This window comes from Gymnodraco acuticeps, unplaced genomic scaffold, assembly GCF_902827175.1.
Source record: "Gymnodraco acuticeps unplaced genomic scaffold, fGymAcu1.1, whole genome shotgun sequence".
Lineage (NCBI taxonomy): Eukaryota > Metazoa > Chordata > Actinopteri > Perciformes > Bathydraconidae > Gymnodraco > Gymnodraco acuticeps.
Genome location: NW_022991753.1, coordinates 273,431 through 290,290, shown reverse-complemented (window position 1 = coordinate 290,290; position 16,860 = coordinate 273,431). Strand labels below are relative to the sequence as shown.

The following is a 16,860-nucleotide window of genomic DNA, read 5'->3' as shown; positions in this document are numbered from 1 at the left end:
CTTAGCCGCTACGAAATTGTCATCGTCCTCTTCGTCCTCCGAGTCGTCCCGCTTGAAGCTCCTGACCGGGAGATGTCCCGTCCCAGGCTGCGGGCTTCGGTACTGTGGCTCGGGGGTGCTGTCGCGGCTGGCGAAGCGCCCGTCGTCCCTCACCGTCCTCTCAGGTGAGCGGCCCCTCAGCAGCGAGCTGTACCTCTTGTAGGCCGAATCTGAGTCGGGGGTGCGCACTCTGGGGCAAGGTGGCTTCGCTCTCTGGCTTGCGCGATGCGGCCAGGTCCCTCAGCAGGCTGTCCCCCTTGTAGATTCTCTCCATGGAGGAGGCCTTCCTCAGCAGACTGTCCTCCCCGTACAGGCGCCCCTCCCTGCGCAGCGGTGGCAGCGTGGCCTCCCTGTTCAGGCGGTCCATGGCTGGGGACTCACGGAGAAAGCTGTCCTCGAACGGCAGGCTGAGTTCAGAAGTCCTAGCAGGTTCCTTCAATACGGCCTCTACTCCGTTGGGCTTCTCGTTGACGCGCCTCTGTCTCTCAGGGGAGGCGTTGCGGCGGTAAGGGTCTGAGGAATGGTATTGGCGTCTGGTGGGGGAGTGGTGCAGAGAGCGGTGGGGAGACCTGTGTTGGCGGGGTGAGCGGTGTGGAGAGTGATGAGGTGAGCGGTAAGGAGAGCGGTGGGGCGAGCGGTGGGGCGAGCGGTGATTGGAGGGCTGACCAGTGCGTCTGTCGGGGGAGCGGCCGCTGCGTTGTCCCCCACGACGGGTGTCCAGCGTGTTCTCTGCACTGCGTGACCGGCTGTGCACCTTGTCAGGCGAGCGGTGGCGGCTACGGTGTTTCCCGTTGGAATGGTGCCGGTGGCCGTCGCTTCCCTTGTCATCTTTCTTCTTTAACAACTTGATGCCCTTGGACTTTTTCCCCTTGGTCTTTACTGTGCTGGTTTTCTTGTTGGGGGAGCGGTGGCGGTGGTTGGAGGGGCGGGTCGGCTCCTTCTTGCTCCGGGATGGTTGAGGGGGTTCTGGTGGGTAGCTGGACTCTGATGGAGCGTTGGTCAGGGCGCTCACTTCCGCAGCGTTTTGTAACCCTGAGGATGGGTAGGCTGTGATGACGTCGTCGGGGCCGTTGACTGCAACACAATGTGACATACAAACGAGGGCAAGGGGATCAAACATGCATCTTTAAAATGTTCTGCTTTCACATAAACCATGCTGAACTACTCAGACATGAAGCTGAGAACATTTCCAATGGAAGCCATTCTGATGTTAATGCCAGCAAAGATGGCTCGTTGTTAGATGGCACAGCAACAGCCGATGGTAAACACATTAGTGTAGCTTACACATGAGAATAAAAGGCAGTGACACAAAGACAGCCAGTGACTTATCACCCAAAACAAACCTGTTCCCAGGTCTACCTGGGGTTGCCTCTCTGAGAATGGGACTTGGCAGGTTGGGCGGCCGACCTGGAGGTTGCTTACATTCAGAGTCAATGTACTGTGTGTCGATGATGCTGCTGCTGCTTGATGACTGATTAGCCATGCTCTTTCATGCGCTGTCATGATGCCTTAGATACTATGTAAATGAATAAAGCAAATAAAACGCTCAAGACGAGATCTAAAACCTACTGCTGTACTGCAGCATGCAGTTTAAGTGGCATTTGCCTAAGACGAGAAGAATTGAATGTTCTGCACAATTTTTTCTATTTGGCCTTTGAGGCAAGTTCATCCACTATAGCAACTACAATATCTACATATGCAGCCACCACGATGCTTTATCAGATTTAATAGATAGATCTTCAGCTGCAGAAATACAACTAACAACTAAATGGCAAAGAGGATGTTCTTTTGATGATCTATACAAATCGAAATAATAAAAGACTAACATGCATTTCACCTTTGGACGAGTCGCCCAAATGTTAAATGCAACATATGCATGAAGAATCCATAACAGTGGCTACGGCAGCGGCGGTACTGGCGATGTGTTTTGGGTGGATGGATTTGTATGTATGGAGTAGAGCATGGGCATGGGTGAATTGAGGCCACACCACACAGATATTGGGATGGCGAAGCAGCGCAACAGAGAGAAAGAAAGACAGGAAGTGGGAGGGAGAGCCGGACGACAGGCGAGGACAGTTACAAACCGTGGTCTGATTCTGGAGGACAGAGGCCTCCCCCATCTTGTCATTTCTCATACATGCAGTGAGATGGGGAACAGCCATCCCTGAAGGAAGACAAGAGCCCAGCGCAATATAGGAGGATACAAAAAAAACAGGAAGAAAGAGAAGAGCAGAGGATTTAGATTGCTTGGAACCAACATGAAGGAAGAAAAAGGAGAATTATTTTGTTGTTTTTTCAATGAAAAAAAAGTGTTTATTTGATCATTGAGTCATTCAGATTAAAGAGACAGTCCAGGAAACTTGCCCAAACCCTTCAGTGGAAACCATCAGTTACAGAGAAAAAGTCACACACACACACACACACACACACACACACACACACACACAACACACACACACACACACACTACACACACACACACACACACACACACACACACACACACACACACACACACACACACACACAACACACACACACACACACACACACACACACACACACACACACACACACACACACACACACACACACACACACACACACACACACACACACACACACACACACACACACACACACACACAAAGAAATACAGACAGTGAGACTCACACCCACAACAAAAGCATATGAAGCAGTTTTACATTGCTGACAGAAATCAAAATAAAATACTGGCAAGACTGTCAAAGGTTGTGGCAACTAAAAGTACAAACAATGATCCAAAAATATACAAGTTCACATGATGTCATATCGGTGCAGGTTAAGACAGCACATTCTTAGCGCAAATAAAATTACATTGACAAACGCTTCAAGACAGGCAAACGTATCTCCACTCATAAAAAAGGTAACAAAAAGAAAGCATTTATGATGACTCGTGACTATCAATCCAAAACTGGTCAGTACGATAAAAAAAAGGAACATCCCATAAATATTATGGAAAATAGACAATAGAGGGGACAAAACCAAACAAATCCAATTTACACTTTTGACAAGTTCATGCAGCAATAGACTTTTTAACCATTAATATGTGGCTTCCATCATGGCTATGTACACGGAACAAAAATACTTGTAAAAATGCCTCTATTCTTTTCATCACTGTACAAAAGCGTTTATATAATTGGAGCGACTCTTTTTAAATGGGGATGGGTGGGGTTCCTATCGTCACAGCTTCTCAATGACATTAACAGTGGGTGCAAATAAAATCCATGGATAAGTGAGTAATGTCAAGCACAGTATAGGGAGATTTTCCTCTGTGAAAATGCATCAGAATCGCCTTTTTCTTCTCAATACAGTTCTTACTTAAAAACCCCCTCAAAGAGTTCAGTAGCTTACATTCACCTTCAATAAATATCATAAATACGCTTGTGTCACGTCCTAACCAAAGCTGCGAGATGTCCCATTTTAGCATGGGACGCAATGGATCAAGTTTTCTTTTCCTCTTTAATGCTAATTCTTAATGAGGAATTACAGCCCTCAATATCACTTCTTTCTCACAAAAACACTGATTTCTCATAACTCTGCTCATTCAAACTCTGTAAACAGTTTCTGTCTTTGTGTAGCACTGACATCACACCCACCACCTTTCGGAAAGAAGTCCCAGCAGAGTGCTTTTGCTCAGTGGCCAGAAGGTGAAAAGTGACAGCGGGATGACATGGAAACAGAGCAGGTGACAGCAGGAGAGGGCGACAGCACCCAGAGGAACAACCTCCATCCCTGCTCCCCCCCCCCCCCCCCTCCCTGAAAACAAATCCCAAAGCCCAGTAGTGACCTCCACCAGAGAGAGACCCAAGACCAAGCACCCCTCCCCCCTCCCTGGTGGGTTTGTCCCAGGGATGGGTGAAGGGTCCTGGGAGGGTGATAAAGTTCTTTCCCCTTTCGACCCACCACCGTCCGCTGGGTGTCTTAGGGCGTGAAGATGGGGGAGAACGGAATGTTTTCGTAGATAGACCCACCATATTCAGGCACAGAGCCATCACCCCTCTTGAGCACCAGATGGACGCGCCGGCCCCCGCTCTTGATGAGCTCGATGGCTCGCGCGTGCTTCATGCCCTTGGTGCTCTCGCCGTTGATCTCCAGGATTTCGTCGCCGACCTACGGAGGAAATAAAGAAGAGGGAAGAAGGAGAGGCAAAAGATGGGAGGCAGAGAAGAGTGACAGGTGAAGATGGAGGGGAGAGGAGTGACAGAGAAAGCCAGAAGAAGGAGAGGAGATAGCAGAGGAAGATAACAAGTGCCGGAGGGGAAGAAAGCACACGGGAGGAAAGATGAGAGGCAGGGAGGTTCAAAGGGAGTGAAGACAGCAGAAGGGAGGGAGAGGGAGGACAGATTGAGGAGAAGTTACATTTCAAATCCTAAATCGCACAACAGCAAAAACAATGTTCACTATATTGTCTATATGTAGGGGAAAAGTCAGCAACTGTGACTCCCAGAGAGGAGAACAAGAGAGGAATCAGGAGCCAGGAGAAACCCTTTCTGCTTCCCGCTCCTTTGCCTCCAGTTATCTGACAGTCTGCCCAGGAGACTCCTCTCTGGCAGAATATGGATCTCTCACTGACACCTCTCTGCCTCACAGAGCTGCTGCTAATCATATCTCTGCTAATAAGGTGCACAAACACACACGTATGTATTTATATACGAACGTGCTGATACATGCCCACCCCACACACTTCCTAACTGTTGCTAATAACATACATCAAAAGCTATTTTATGATATAGCTCACATGAGTAACTGCCAACAGGCTCTCTGCAGTAAACACATAAGGGGGTATCAATTAACCCTGTATTGTATATTAAATAAAGCAGCCCAGGGGAAATGCAATGAATCAATTCAAAGGTTAAATATCACCGTTTCGTGACAGCTTCTGTAGTGTATACATGCCACTTCAAGTGTTTATTCATTTGCAGATGGTGCAAAATGCAGCAGCACGGCTACTAACTGGCACACGCAAACACGAGCACATTTCCCCCATTTTATCTTCACTCCACTGGCTGCCCGTTCATTCGAGGATTCATTTTAAAACTCTTTTATTTACTTTTATAGCCCTCAATGGCCTGGCCCCGCCCTACCTCGCTGAGCTGATACACAGCTACACGCCCACTCGCACTCTCAGGTCAGCTGATCAGTTGCTCCTGAGGGTGCCAAAAACAAAGTCTAAGCGTAGAGGGGACCGTACTTTCTCTGCTGCCGCCCCTAAACTGTGGAACGACCTGCCCGTGTTAATCAGACAGGCTCCCACACTGTCTGCTTTTAAATCCCGTCTTAAAACCAACCTCTTCTCCTTGGCATTCGTAAACAAGTAGATTGTTGCTTTTATTTGCTTTCAGTCGTCTATTGTTTTTATTTTATGGCTGTTTTTTTTATTTTTACGTTTATTCTGGTTTGTTTTGTGTTGTATCTTTTATTTTAAATGTATTTATTTTATGTTTTGTGAGCTTATCTCTCTGTACAGCACTTTGGTCTGAAGGTTTTAAAGTGCTATATAAATAAAGTTGGATTGGATTAATGTGTATACTCTGTACACAGGTAAGCTCCATGAGTTGGCCTTGTTTTGGTATTGCACACACAATGAACCTGAAGCCTGGAGGGACCGTGTTTATCTTCAGTGGAGCATGGCTTGCAGTAATTGAGAGGAACATTGTGCACAAGTAATTATATTGATAGACAATATTATTCTGATGGCTGTTTGAGTCTATGAGGCAGTGATTACCAGCCCTCTTGTTAATCAACACAATCAACGGGCTTACACAGCACCTGAGTGGTGACTCATCATATCAGTATGAAAACATAGTCACAATCTATTCACTTTTGAGACAGCTCTGCCCAAACCCCACATCTCTAATTTGTTTTAGACAAACTGGAAGATTAAGTTTTCTTTTATGAGATGAGAATACTCCACAGCTTTTTAAGTTAAATAAACTATTAAAAAGCTATTCCATTATCTGACAAATGAACTGTTACAGAGCTATAAAACAAGGCAGTTTTGATCTAGCAAGAGGCAAATGTCTCTTGCACAGCTCATACACACTCGTCGTATTCATCATCCCCTTCTCACTGTTTCCAAACAATTGCAGTGATGACTGGTACGTACTGATTTCCTCACACATCATTACAACACATGGCAGGATATGGAAGTTAGAAGCTACTCAAATAGAGTACAATGAACTTCAACAGCCAGGAGGACTTGATATTTCATTTGAATAAGGTAAACTATCGAAATGGACAATGTTGGATCGAAAGGAAGCACCTTAATAAAACAGCAAATTAGTATCGCACTTCAACAGAGCTGGAAGACTTGAGAGTCGCATTAAACAAATATCTATGCAGCTGAGGCAGAGAGATCCTGACTTTTACTCAATATTAAGTGTCAAGCTCCAAAATTGCTATATCCTACAACTCAACAGCTGTTCCAACATTTACATTCAGCAGCACTCATTTGTAAAGCAGACCTTCCTTCATTAATTCATAGTCTTCAAGCCTGTTTTCCTAAATGTTAAAACTCTTCTAGAGGCATAAAAAACTGTTTCAGATTAAAAGAAGTAAAACATCCTATGACTGAATGATTCCCTTTTTTATATGAAGGAAAGCTTAAGCAAAGTATGTGGCATCTTCTATGTGTTTAAAAGTGGTCCTATGTTTGAAGTGTTTGCTGCTTTGGTGTGTGAAAGCTGTTGTACAGTGTGTGTGTCCTTACCCTCATCTTTCCGTTGCGGACGGCCGCTCCTTCCTCAGCTAGCCTCAGCACATACAGGTCCATGTTGTATTCTCTGCCCCCCCGCAGGCTGAAGCCAAAGCCTTTGTTGTCTCGGTCCAGGTCCACAGAGTAGAACTCAGAATCCTGATCGTGACGTGACCCCACACACACACACACACACACACACACACACACACACACACACACACACACACACACACACACACACACACACACACACACACACACACACACACACACACACACACACACACACACACACACACACACACACACACACACACACACACACACAACACACACACACACACACACCACACACACACACACACACACACACACACACACACACACACACACACACACACACACACACACACACACCACACACACACACACACCACACACCACACACACACACACACACACACACACACACACACACACACACACACACACACACACACACACACACACACACACACACACACACACACAGAGAGAGAAAGAAAGGGAGGGAGAAAGATACATTTGCATCAGCAGGATTTGTGATTCAGATTTGAAGTGTGTGTGTGTATATCCTTTGAAGTGGGCTTCTATTTCAGGAGCAGGGGACAAATGCCACCCTTCAGGAAAGTCACACCGATGTGCCAGACTGTGTGTGTGTGTGTGTGTGTGTGTGTGTGTGTGTGTGTGTGTGTGTGTGTGTGTGTGTGTGTGTGTAAGTACATGCATATGCTCATGTGTAAGGATGCTGAATTATTGATGCTCTGGGTGGACAAAGAGAGAGGGCAGAGACATAGAGCCAGAGAGAGAGAGCGAGAGAGAGAGAGAGAGAGGGGCCGGGCAGCGCGAGGACAGGCAGACAGCCCCATCAGCTCCTGTCTTCCCGCCCTCCTAATCTCCTCTGCGGGGCGATCAATGCTATCTGAGCGCGCCATCTCCACACCGGCAGATTAATGCAGCAGCGAACACGCTGGACTGAGGGTACCTTTGAAAGCTAACAGGCTTTCCTTCATGCAGATAACGCAGGTAGGTGGAGGAAAAAGGAATAATAAATAAATAACAATGCACTCTGCTCGTCCTTGGGAAGATGGGTGGGTGAATGCATGACAGGAGGGGGGAGGTTTGGGTGCAGGAACAGCTGAATGGATGTTTGAAAAGATAAATGTGGAGGTGGGTATTGAGCTGTGTGTGGTATGAAATGGACAGATGCATGAATGAAGCGACAGGGGAATGGATGTCCCAGTGTCCTTCCTTACCTGAGCTGAGACTTGTGTGGGGGGCTGCGGAGGAGGACCCTGTGGTGCTTTGAATTCAAACGACTCCTGTTTTGGCTTGGTGTTGTTCCTGCGGCAGGAAGAAAAAGCACTCAGTGTCAAATATTACAGATGTAATCGGTGATTTAAAGTGTCTCAGTCGCAGTTAATTGTGAATTGAATCAGCAGATTTTTGACACTGAAAAACAGCAAACTGCCTTTTTTTAAATAAATGGACTTGTTTTGTACAAATACTCTGTTTCCCAGTGTGCATCTTACCTGGCCTCAGGGGCAGCCTGTTGCTGAGGTGTGTGAGTGGTGGTAATAGTGGCGATCTTCTCCGCATTGGTCAACAAAGACGCATTTGATGACTCTGTGGAGGGTGAGAGAATCCACATTATTGCGTTCAGTGTCAATCCCTTTTTACACAGTTCAAAATCCTTTCTTCCTAATGAACATATAGAATATCTTCTACACTGAGAACATGTTATTGGATTCCCATACAGCTTCTTTTGTCATTCATATAACTTTATATAACAAATACTCCAATGGAAGTGTCTGTGGAGCTCAGAGTGTGATTACATCAATATTTCACATGAGGAGCATTTTCATTTTCAATGTTTTTACACTGGTGTAGAAACATTAGCAGAACCTATGGGGACTAGCAGCAGCTCCACCAGCCTCTGGGCTTCCTCCACCACTTATCTAAGATTGGGACACGAGAACAAAACGTTTGTGCCATCAATCATTTTGACGTGATGCATGTAAAATTGTGTTTCTTTTCCAAAATATATAAATCACACTGTGGACTGAAACTCTTCCTGTCTGTCTGTGAATTGTCAATCAGCGCACACTCGCAGCCTGTGAGGACATTAAAGCTGCTATTCATTCCTCCTTTTATCTTAACGCTGTTATCAATGAATTACGCTGAGCTCTAACGACACAAACCTACTGCCATTACATTACGCGTGTCGCATAGAAAACCTCTCTTCTCATTCACATCCTTATCTTCTGCGACTATTAACAGATATCCTTCATCCGATAACAGCTCTCTGCTCACTCACTATTCCTCTCACAGGCAGGTCTCCTTTCATCTTTTCATCTCGCCTTCACCTCCATCAGTCCCCTTAGAGCCTGCTGGCTTAACACTTGCCCGTTGACCACATGGTACAAATCAAACAGCCGGGCTGCAGCGTGGGTTGGGTGAGTGTAATTTAACACTACAGTAGAACCATAGGTGTAGGCTACAGTGTGATGGTTGTCCACCTGTAAGAACTCCTGGCATCTACTCTATTAGCACCTCACACACTGTCTGTTGCTCATTTTCCCATTTAAGCCTAAAATGTATCCCTGTAAACCCTATTCGCCACTCCATCTGCTCGTTTGCATAACCCACTCCTTCCATCCTGCTGCCTCTCTGCATTTATCTCCCCAACTGTTTTCCTGTCAGGCAAATTAGTCGAATTAGCTCCGTTTTACTCTCTCTTCCGTTACGCTGGCAACCCACTGCCTCTTTTCTCTCCTTCAAAACATTCACAGCGCAAAGAATAATTTCTCTCTGGCGCTGGCAATTTGCCCTTGCACTGAATGGTAGTAGAGCAGGTACAATCAAATAAGACATTCAGAACAGATAAGAGAAGTCAGGCATTTTCACACAATATTCAAGTATTTTTGCACATCATATCACCTGAGGCACGTCCGTCTCTCTCTCCTACACAATAGGAAGCAACAAGGTGTGCCAGGCCTCAAGTCTACGCTGCAGAGACACACGTTTTGATGGGGGCATTAGCTGTTTGTGCATTATTTACAGCGCACCAGCAGGAAGAGTTCCTGTTTTCCTCGTCATTGTAGACTTGAGCATTAGTCGCTACAAAACTCCATCTGTGTACTTCCTACACAGGGGCGCAGTGAGCTCAATGGAAACTTCACCTTGGAAGAACCTCTCGGTGTTATTTATTCATGTTGGAAAGTTTGGACAAGCTGGATCCACACAAAAATAAGGGTGCTCAGTCATGTGCAAACAGAGGCAGAGACAAAACTCAGAAACACAAGCCACAATCTTTCCCTGCCACTCTCTTTGTCTCTGTGTCAGACGCCATCTGATTGTTTGACATATAAACACAAACCAGAACTTTCCGATAAAGCACATCCAGTTATTTCTCTCCGATGTCTTCTCTCTTGCTCTCGATCTCTTTTTTGGCAGAGCAATTTTGTCTCAGGGGGAAAAGAAAAACAAGAAAAAAACTCCTCATCCATAAGACGTGAGCCGGAAAGCATCGAGCGTCGGACAAATAGCTCCAATTTCTTCCAGAGTGCAGGTTGACAGGGAGTATCGCCTTGTTCGCATACACACACACACACACACACACACACACACACACACACACACACACACACTTAATTAAACAGCATTTGTGAAGCATGCCAGGGTGATCTGTCAGCACAAAATTGCGAGAGCTCTCAGCTGTAGCGAACAACATACAATGAGCACAAACTTTTCCTTAAAACCACTTTAGACTTACTGTAAGATACACCCACAGAGGAAGTTCTGCCTCTCTCCCACTCAGACACACACCTATCCATCATTTCAAGTAGAGAAAGTTCCTTAAAATCCCCAAAGAAGCCGTTCTGTCAACACTGCCGGGGCGTTCAAGGCACTGTGAATAAACTGTAAGATTTATATAACCCTACAGGCATACATAATAACCACTCAGGAAATTGATGACTTGTCCTGCAGCTCAAAGAAACTCCGATAAAAATACTTGTAGTTGATCGCGTTGTTGCAAAAGTCTGCAACCTTAGTTGAACCTTTATGACCTGGCTCCTGCTAAATATTGTGTCTATAGTCAGAATGCGCTGTTTGGCAAAATCCCTCACTGTTGCAAGGACTCTGAAGGCATCCCTCAGGTTGCTGGTTCCCAATCTTGTTTTTAAAAAAAAAAGAATTTACTAATAAACAAATGACTAATTCAAATGAGCTTTAAAGTGGACCGATCATGCTATATTTGAAACATATATTGTAGGGCCATACCTACAAAACATGTCTGTGAAGTTTTTTTTTCAAAATACCAAACAGATCACCCATTGTAGCCATCCCTCTTACTGCTCAAACCCCTCTTTTGAAGCCCTGTTAGAGAAAAGCGGATCTTGGGTCCTTAGCTTGAAAAAAAGAAAGAAGAGGAGGCGGAGCTAATGCCTGATCAGAATTCTACCGGAGACAAAGTTAAATTCTGCTGTGATAAAACGCCATCCTGTTTAAACCACGTCAAGGATTATTTCTGAAATAGTATGGAGCTCAAATGCTTTTTCTCTTGCGGTGTATCACAAGGTGAGTTCTTTTTTTATTTCCTGCTTTTTAAAACACATGTGCTCTTCAGTACAGGTTAGCTCTGAGTGTTAGCGAGGCTTGCTAATGTAAACAAAAACGAGATTACGTCCAAAACACGTCAGGCATTGTTTCTGATAGCAACTTTCTGTGGGTCCGCTGCCGATTTGACGTCAGTTCGGATGGAATCTGTATCCGCTCGTTGTACACCCGTTTTTAAAAGATTTGGGTACGGAGGAAAAGAGAGAGGGTTTTATTTTCTGACGCTGCGTGAGTTCCCCGATGCACCGGGGACACATATGTATGTATAAAAGACATCACAAAGTGCATTTTGCATGATAGGTCCCCTTTAAGTAAAGTGTAGTCCTTCCCTGTCCCTCCCTACTCACCGTCCCCGGGGATGATGCGTAGTGTGACGGTGTTCCCGGCCTCCTTGATGAGGTTGACGATGTCAGAGTGGGACTTGTTGGTGATGGAGCAGGAGTTCACGGCCAGGATGCGGTCGCCGACCTTCAGCTTCCCGCAGCGGTCCGCCGGGCTCCCCTCGATGATGCGCCCTATTTTGTGGGGCATGGCCACACATGCATTGCCAGCTATGGTCACCATTGACACGTTGTGATTCAGTGTGTGTGTGTGTGTTTGGAGAGAGAAGGGCAAGGAATTGGGAAAGGAGTAGAAAAAGAGGATCAGAAGAATAAGGGTTAATTCACCGACAGCCAGCAGCCAAGGCGCAGTCCCTGAGAGAAGCCGTTCAGGAGAGAACGAATGCAAGCGTTGGCAAAGAAGGGCAAAGTGAGCACCGCAAAATAATCTGTCACTCTTATTCCTCTTAGGCCTTTACCTGTAAATTGTTTTTTCAAACGAGTCATTGGGAAACATATCTTCCAATGTGCTTTCTAGAGCTGCTCCTGCGCCATATTTCTGAAATGGCTATCATTATTATATTTGCATGAGAGCCTCAAAGCAAATAATAAACCGGTGTTGTGTCGTCTGCATCCCAAACACCTGGATCCGCAGAAAGACGACATTCATCAAAGCTGACATCACAGCAGCTACCCTGAGGTCTCTCTGTTTCTTGTCCTCCCTTCCTCCCTCCTTCCCCTCTTTCCTATGTCTGCAGTCTGACATCAGTCTCTGCAGAGAAGAGGAGCATGCAATCGCTCCTTCCTTTCACCATCTTCTTTCATATTATCATCCACCTCTTCTCTTTCTCTCGATTATTCCACTATTATAACCAGGACCACCTCTTCTTTTCAACTCAATCTAGCTGTAAAATATTGAGTAAAAAGTAAATGAACGGAGAGACAAAGAGAGAGTAATACTCTGGCATTTCTGCATAAAACCAGTGCTGCTCCAGTAGGTGTGGACTGCCAGGGATGCAAACTCATCAGGTATGAAAAAGGTGACAAGGATCCGAGCCCCCCGACCCCACGGAATGTCGGCTTTAAAATTAGGAATAACAGGATGTTAGCAGTCAGAACAACTAAAGCAGCAGGTAATAATAACAGAAACGCCAAAGAGTCACATCTAATAGAAATATATAAAAGCATTTATTTTAATTGTGTAGCAGTCAGTTTATAATTCTGGCAGCACTGTTGAGCATTTTGAAAATGTATTTTCATGCCTCTGTGCAAGGCTTAGTCTTTCTATCTGTATAGCCACTGGTGTAAAGTAACTAAGTTCATAAACTCAACAAGTACTACTTGGGTACAATTTTGAGATACTTGTACTTTATTTAAGTATTTCAATGTTTTGCTACTTTGTTCTTCTCCTCCTCTACAGTTCAGAGGTAAAAAGTGTACTTTTACTCCACTACATGTATTTAATACCTTTAGTTACTTCACATATCTGGAGTGTTAAATCAGACTTTAGTTCCACCTGGAGTAAATTCACAAGCTACCCTGCAGTATACAAAGTCATTCAAACTAGCTGCACCTTTACCAGCTTTGAGAACACTTTCATGATCAATCATTATAAAACATATCATATATATTATTCTGAAATGGACCAATCTGCACAATGACTACTTTTACTGTCGCTACTTTCACTATATTTTGATGAGAATACTTTTGTACTTTTATTTGATGAACATTTTGATTGCAGAATTGTTCCTACATTCTGGTACTTCTACTTTTACTCAAGTACAAGATCTATACTTATACCACCTCTGTTTATAGCCTATGAAAAAAACTATTAGAAAACGAAGGCTAAAGCTAACGTTAGCAAATAGTGACAATGTATGCTAGTTAGCTAGCTCAACGATAATATTGCGACAGAAAAACGTGTCAGTGCACATCACGCTCTGCCGCTCTGCTCTGAACACCTGAACGGCCCGTTCTAACAGCTGTTCACCAGCGGTCCAGTCTGTGCCACAGTGACTCCGGACCACAAAGTTAATATTAACGAACGCACCCGTAGGTAATGTAGCTGCTGAAGCTAGACCCTCATACCGGAGCAGCAGAGCCTTATTATACATCGATGAGCAGAGCCGACAGGCAGGAAGACTCGAGCTTCATTATAATAAATAAAAAAAGAACACCATGCGTGTCATGATGGCACATAACGGCTCGCGGCCGCAGATTACTCCGGGTCCCAGACCCCCCCCCATACCCCACAAATATTTTTATTGCAGATCTACATGAATCACACAAACGACCTATTTTGGATTCAAAACGGCGAATTTCGCCGAAAGGTGACAAGTTTGCATCCCTCACGCAGCCACTGGGTTTCCCCTGGATTTTTACATTTCAGGTCAAATCAAATGAAGCTTATCTGCTGGCCCATGCATTTGGCTCTGCCCTGTGAAAAAGAGGAGCTTTGCTACTCTGTAAGCTGACCTGGAAAGTTGAGCATTTTCAGACCTTTTCAGTACACCCACACTGACAGAGATAAGAGCACAGAGGAGAGAGGAAAAGCCATAGTGGTGCAGGCATGAAGGAAGTATAGAGCGCACTGCATAGAAAATACACTACTTGTTTGTAAAAGCAATATCGCCAGCTTTATGGCTAGTTAACAGTGTCTTAATTGTTTCTGATTGATTGAACCTAAAATATGTAGACGGGGTAATTTTGTAGGTCAGTCAATCTCTCTGATCCTACCTCGTTAAATAAATAAATATTACTCACACTGATCACTTCCCATATTTACCCTGCCTGCAGCACTCATTCTCATTAAGTTGTCATTAGGCTTTTAGTGCCAACCTGCTGGGAAGAAGCAATTTAAGTTGAGCTGAATAAAACAAATGTCTTATGTAAGACCCACTTCACTTGTGATCAATTATGAAAGCTTTGTGTGAGTGTAGCAGCAGCTGCAGGGCGGAGAAAGGGTTTCAGTGGCACGACTTGACGGGCTCAAGATGAAAATGAGAAAGAAGAACCTCTGCTTTGAAGTGGAGTGTTGGTATTGATCTGGTGGGATTGTAAATAGCCAGAATCGGTACTGGTTGTCAGGCTGTTTAGTGTTCAGAGGTTTCTATAGATGATACAAAGGCAGCCCACAAAGAAGACAGGAAGATAAAAGACTCCAGCGATGAGGGAAAGCTTTGGAGTGTGATTTTTTGTTTTGCTGAGTGGATCAAATCTTTAAGAAATCTGCATGTTCCAGCAACAAATGTGTGTGGTATTTCAAACAAATAATGACATCTCTTACCAAAGGTGGTGCCAGCTTCGGGCCGCGACACAGAAGACACGATGACGAAACCGAATCCTTCGCTCTCTCCGCGGCGGATCTCCACGTCGTAGGGCTGCATGGTGGAGGGGGCGTGGACATGACGATGGGGGGCTGAGAGGAGTTGGTGGTGGCTGCAGCCACGGCGATGACGGCGTTACCGCTGCCTCCCGCCCCTCCGCCGCCTCCCCCGCTGCCGATGCCAGAGGTGGAGCCGCTGCCGGAGCTCACGGTGTTCAGAGAGTTCTGGCTGCCCTGGGGGTCGCGCTTCCCCATCTCCTCCGTCAGGCTGGGGGCCTGGTTGCTGCTGTGGTGGGAGGACGCCGGCGAGGGTGGCACGTCTCCTTCTGCTTTAACTAGAGATGGCAGAGGAAGATAAGGTGAGAAGGATGCATGATATTCAGTGAAGGGTGGAAGAGGAAGTGGTATTTAGGAGAAGATAAAAAGACACACATTGCAGACAGGGTGGTGAGAAAGTACAAACTGAGGTGGTGACGCAAGAACATCGACAAGAGAACAAATATTATGCCAGACAGTGTTGCATAAGAAGTTCAGGAGATAATAGAACAGAAAACAAGCTGAATAAGACACCGGTGCATATTACAACAAGATATGATGACAACACAGCTAAGTGTTACATCATCCGTGCAATCTGACCGCATAAAAGATTGTAAACAAACACAGACAGGTTTCTTTTCCTATCACAGCCAGTTTATGCTGATATGGTGAAAGACAAGCTGGCGAGGGAGCTTGGGAAGAAGAGCCCCTCCAACAATCTCTCCCCCGATCTGTTTCTGAACAAAAGATGAACTAAAGACGCGGCCCCGCCTCTGGTATCCGGACATTTCATTCCACATTTCATTTCCTGTACAGCTGCTCGCGAAAGGCGCCTCATATTCTCAACGCTCTGAGGCAGACGGGGAGCAGAAATGCGCTAATGTCTGTCCGCTGTCGCCGGGACGAAGGTTGACCACCCTCTTCATCATATTTATGGGCCTTTCTTTATCGCCTGCCAAGGAGCAGGGTGGAGCCGAGCAGCGCAGGGAAATGTGCTGGTGGTAGTAAAGGAGCACTTTCAACAGACCATTACCTAGCAAGGCAACACCTGCACATAACAAACATGGCCCTGCGCCTCTGGGGAAACAGCCATTGTGTGTTTTTCATATGTATCTATGTGTCTATCTTTAGGTCTTTTACAGCTTAGGCCCCTCCCTCTTTCTTCTTACCGGTGTAGGTGGCTTTGCGTCGCACGGTGAGGTTGACGTGGCCCTGCTTTGCCGCCTGCTGCATCAGTTGCACCACCAGTTGGTGCGACTTGCCAACCACTGCGGTGCCGTCCACGCTTACCAGTTCATCTCCGGACCGCAGGCGCCCGTCTTCGTCTGCCGCGCCGTATTTCACTATGTGTCCGATGTAGATCTGAAACAAAGTATATATATGAAAACGTAAAAGAAAAGAAAAGGCTGTAACGGCACAAAATCGAGGCTATCATAAGGGTTTCTGCAAATAAGGTTACTCATTGATCCTTTAATGAGGCAGGATTTATTTCAATTCACATATACGCTTCAATTCAACGATTCATGTCCCAACTTCCGAAGTAGGGATGCCAGCGATTATTCGATTATTCGTTACAGTCTCCATAATTGAAAATTATTTTTAAAATTCGATTTTATTTATATATTCTTTTATTATTATTTATGTTTTTTTTTTTTCCTGGCTTAGTTTCAACTAAAATATAGACTAATGCTAATAATAGTATTAATAATTGTAAATGGCCATTGGTCACACCACCAGTTTGT

The 16,860-nt window shown here is 45.4% G+C and overlaps 1 protein-coding gene across 10 annotated transcripts in view; it reads right to left on the bottom strand.

Moving 5' to 3' along the window:
- Nucleotides 1-760: 760 nt before the first annotated feature.
- The window catches only part of magi1b (membrane associated guanylate kinase, WW and PDZ domain containing 1b), a 143,313-nt gene continuing 127,213 nt past the window's right edge, over nt 761-16,860 (bottom strand). For 7 of the 10 annotated variants that reach the window (XR_004567334.1, XR_004567335.1, XR_004567339.1 and 4 more), the window contains 5 exons: nt 16,288-16,480; nt 15,044-15,417; nt 11,785-11,952; nt 8,350-8,443; nt 8,076-8,161 (listed from right to left, as the gene is read on the bottom strand). Coding sequence is in view for 1 of the 10 variants with exons in the window: in XM_034199211.1 (XP_034055102.1) it covers nt 1,048-1,113; nt 2,124-2,203; nt 4,053-4,191; nt 6,791-6,934; nt 8,074-8,161; nt 8,350-8,443; nt 11,785-11,988; nt 15,044-15,137; nt 15,206-15,417; nt 16,288-16,480 (1,314 nt within the window). In the remaining 9 variants the exon portion in view is untranslated. Of the gene's footprint in view, nt 1,114-2,123; nt 2,204-4,052; nt 4,192-6,790; nt 6,935-8,073; nt 8,162-8,349; nt 8,444-11,784; nt 11,989-15,043; nt 15,418-16,287; nt 16,481-16,860 lie in introns of those variants that run through there. The other 3 variants (XM_034199211.1, XR_004567338.1, XR_004567336.1) reach the window with 3 other exon arrangements.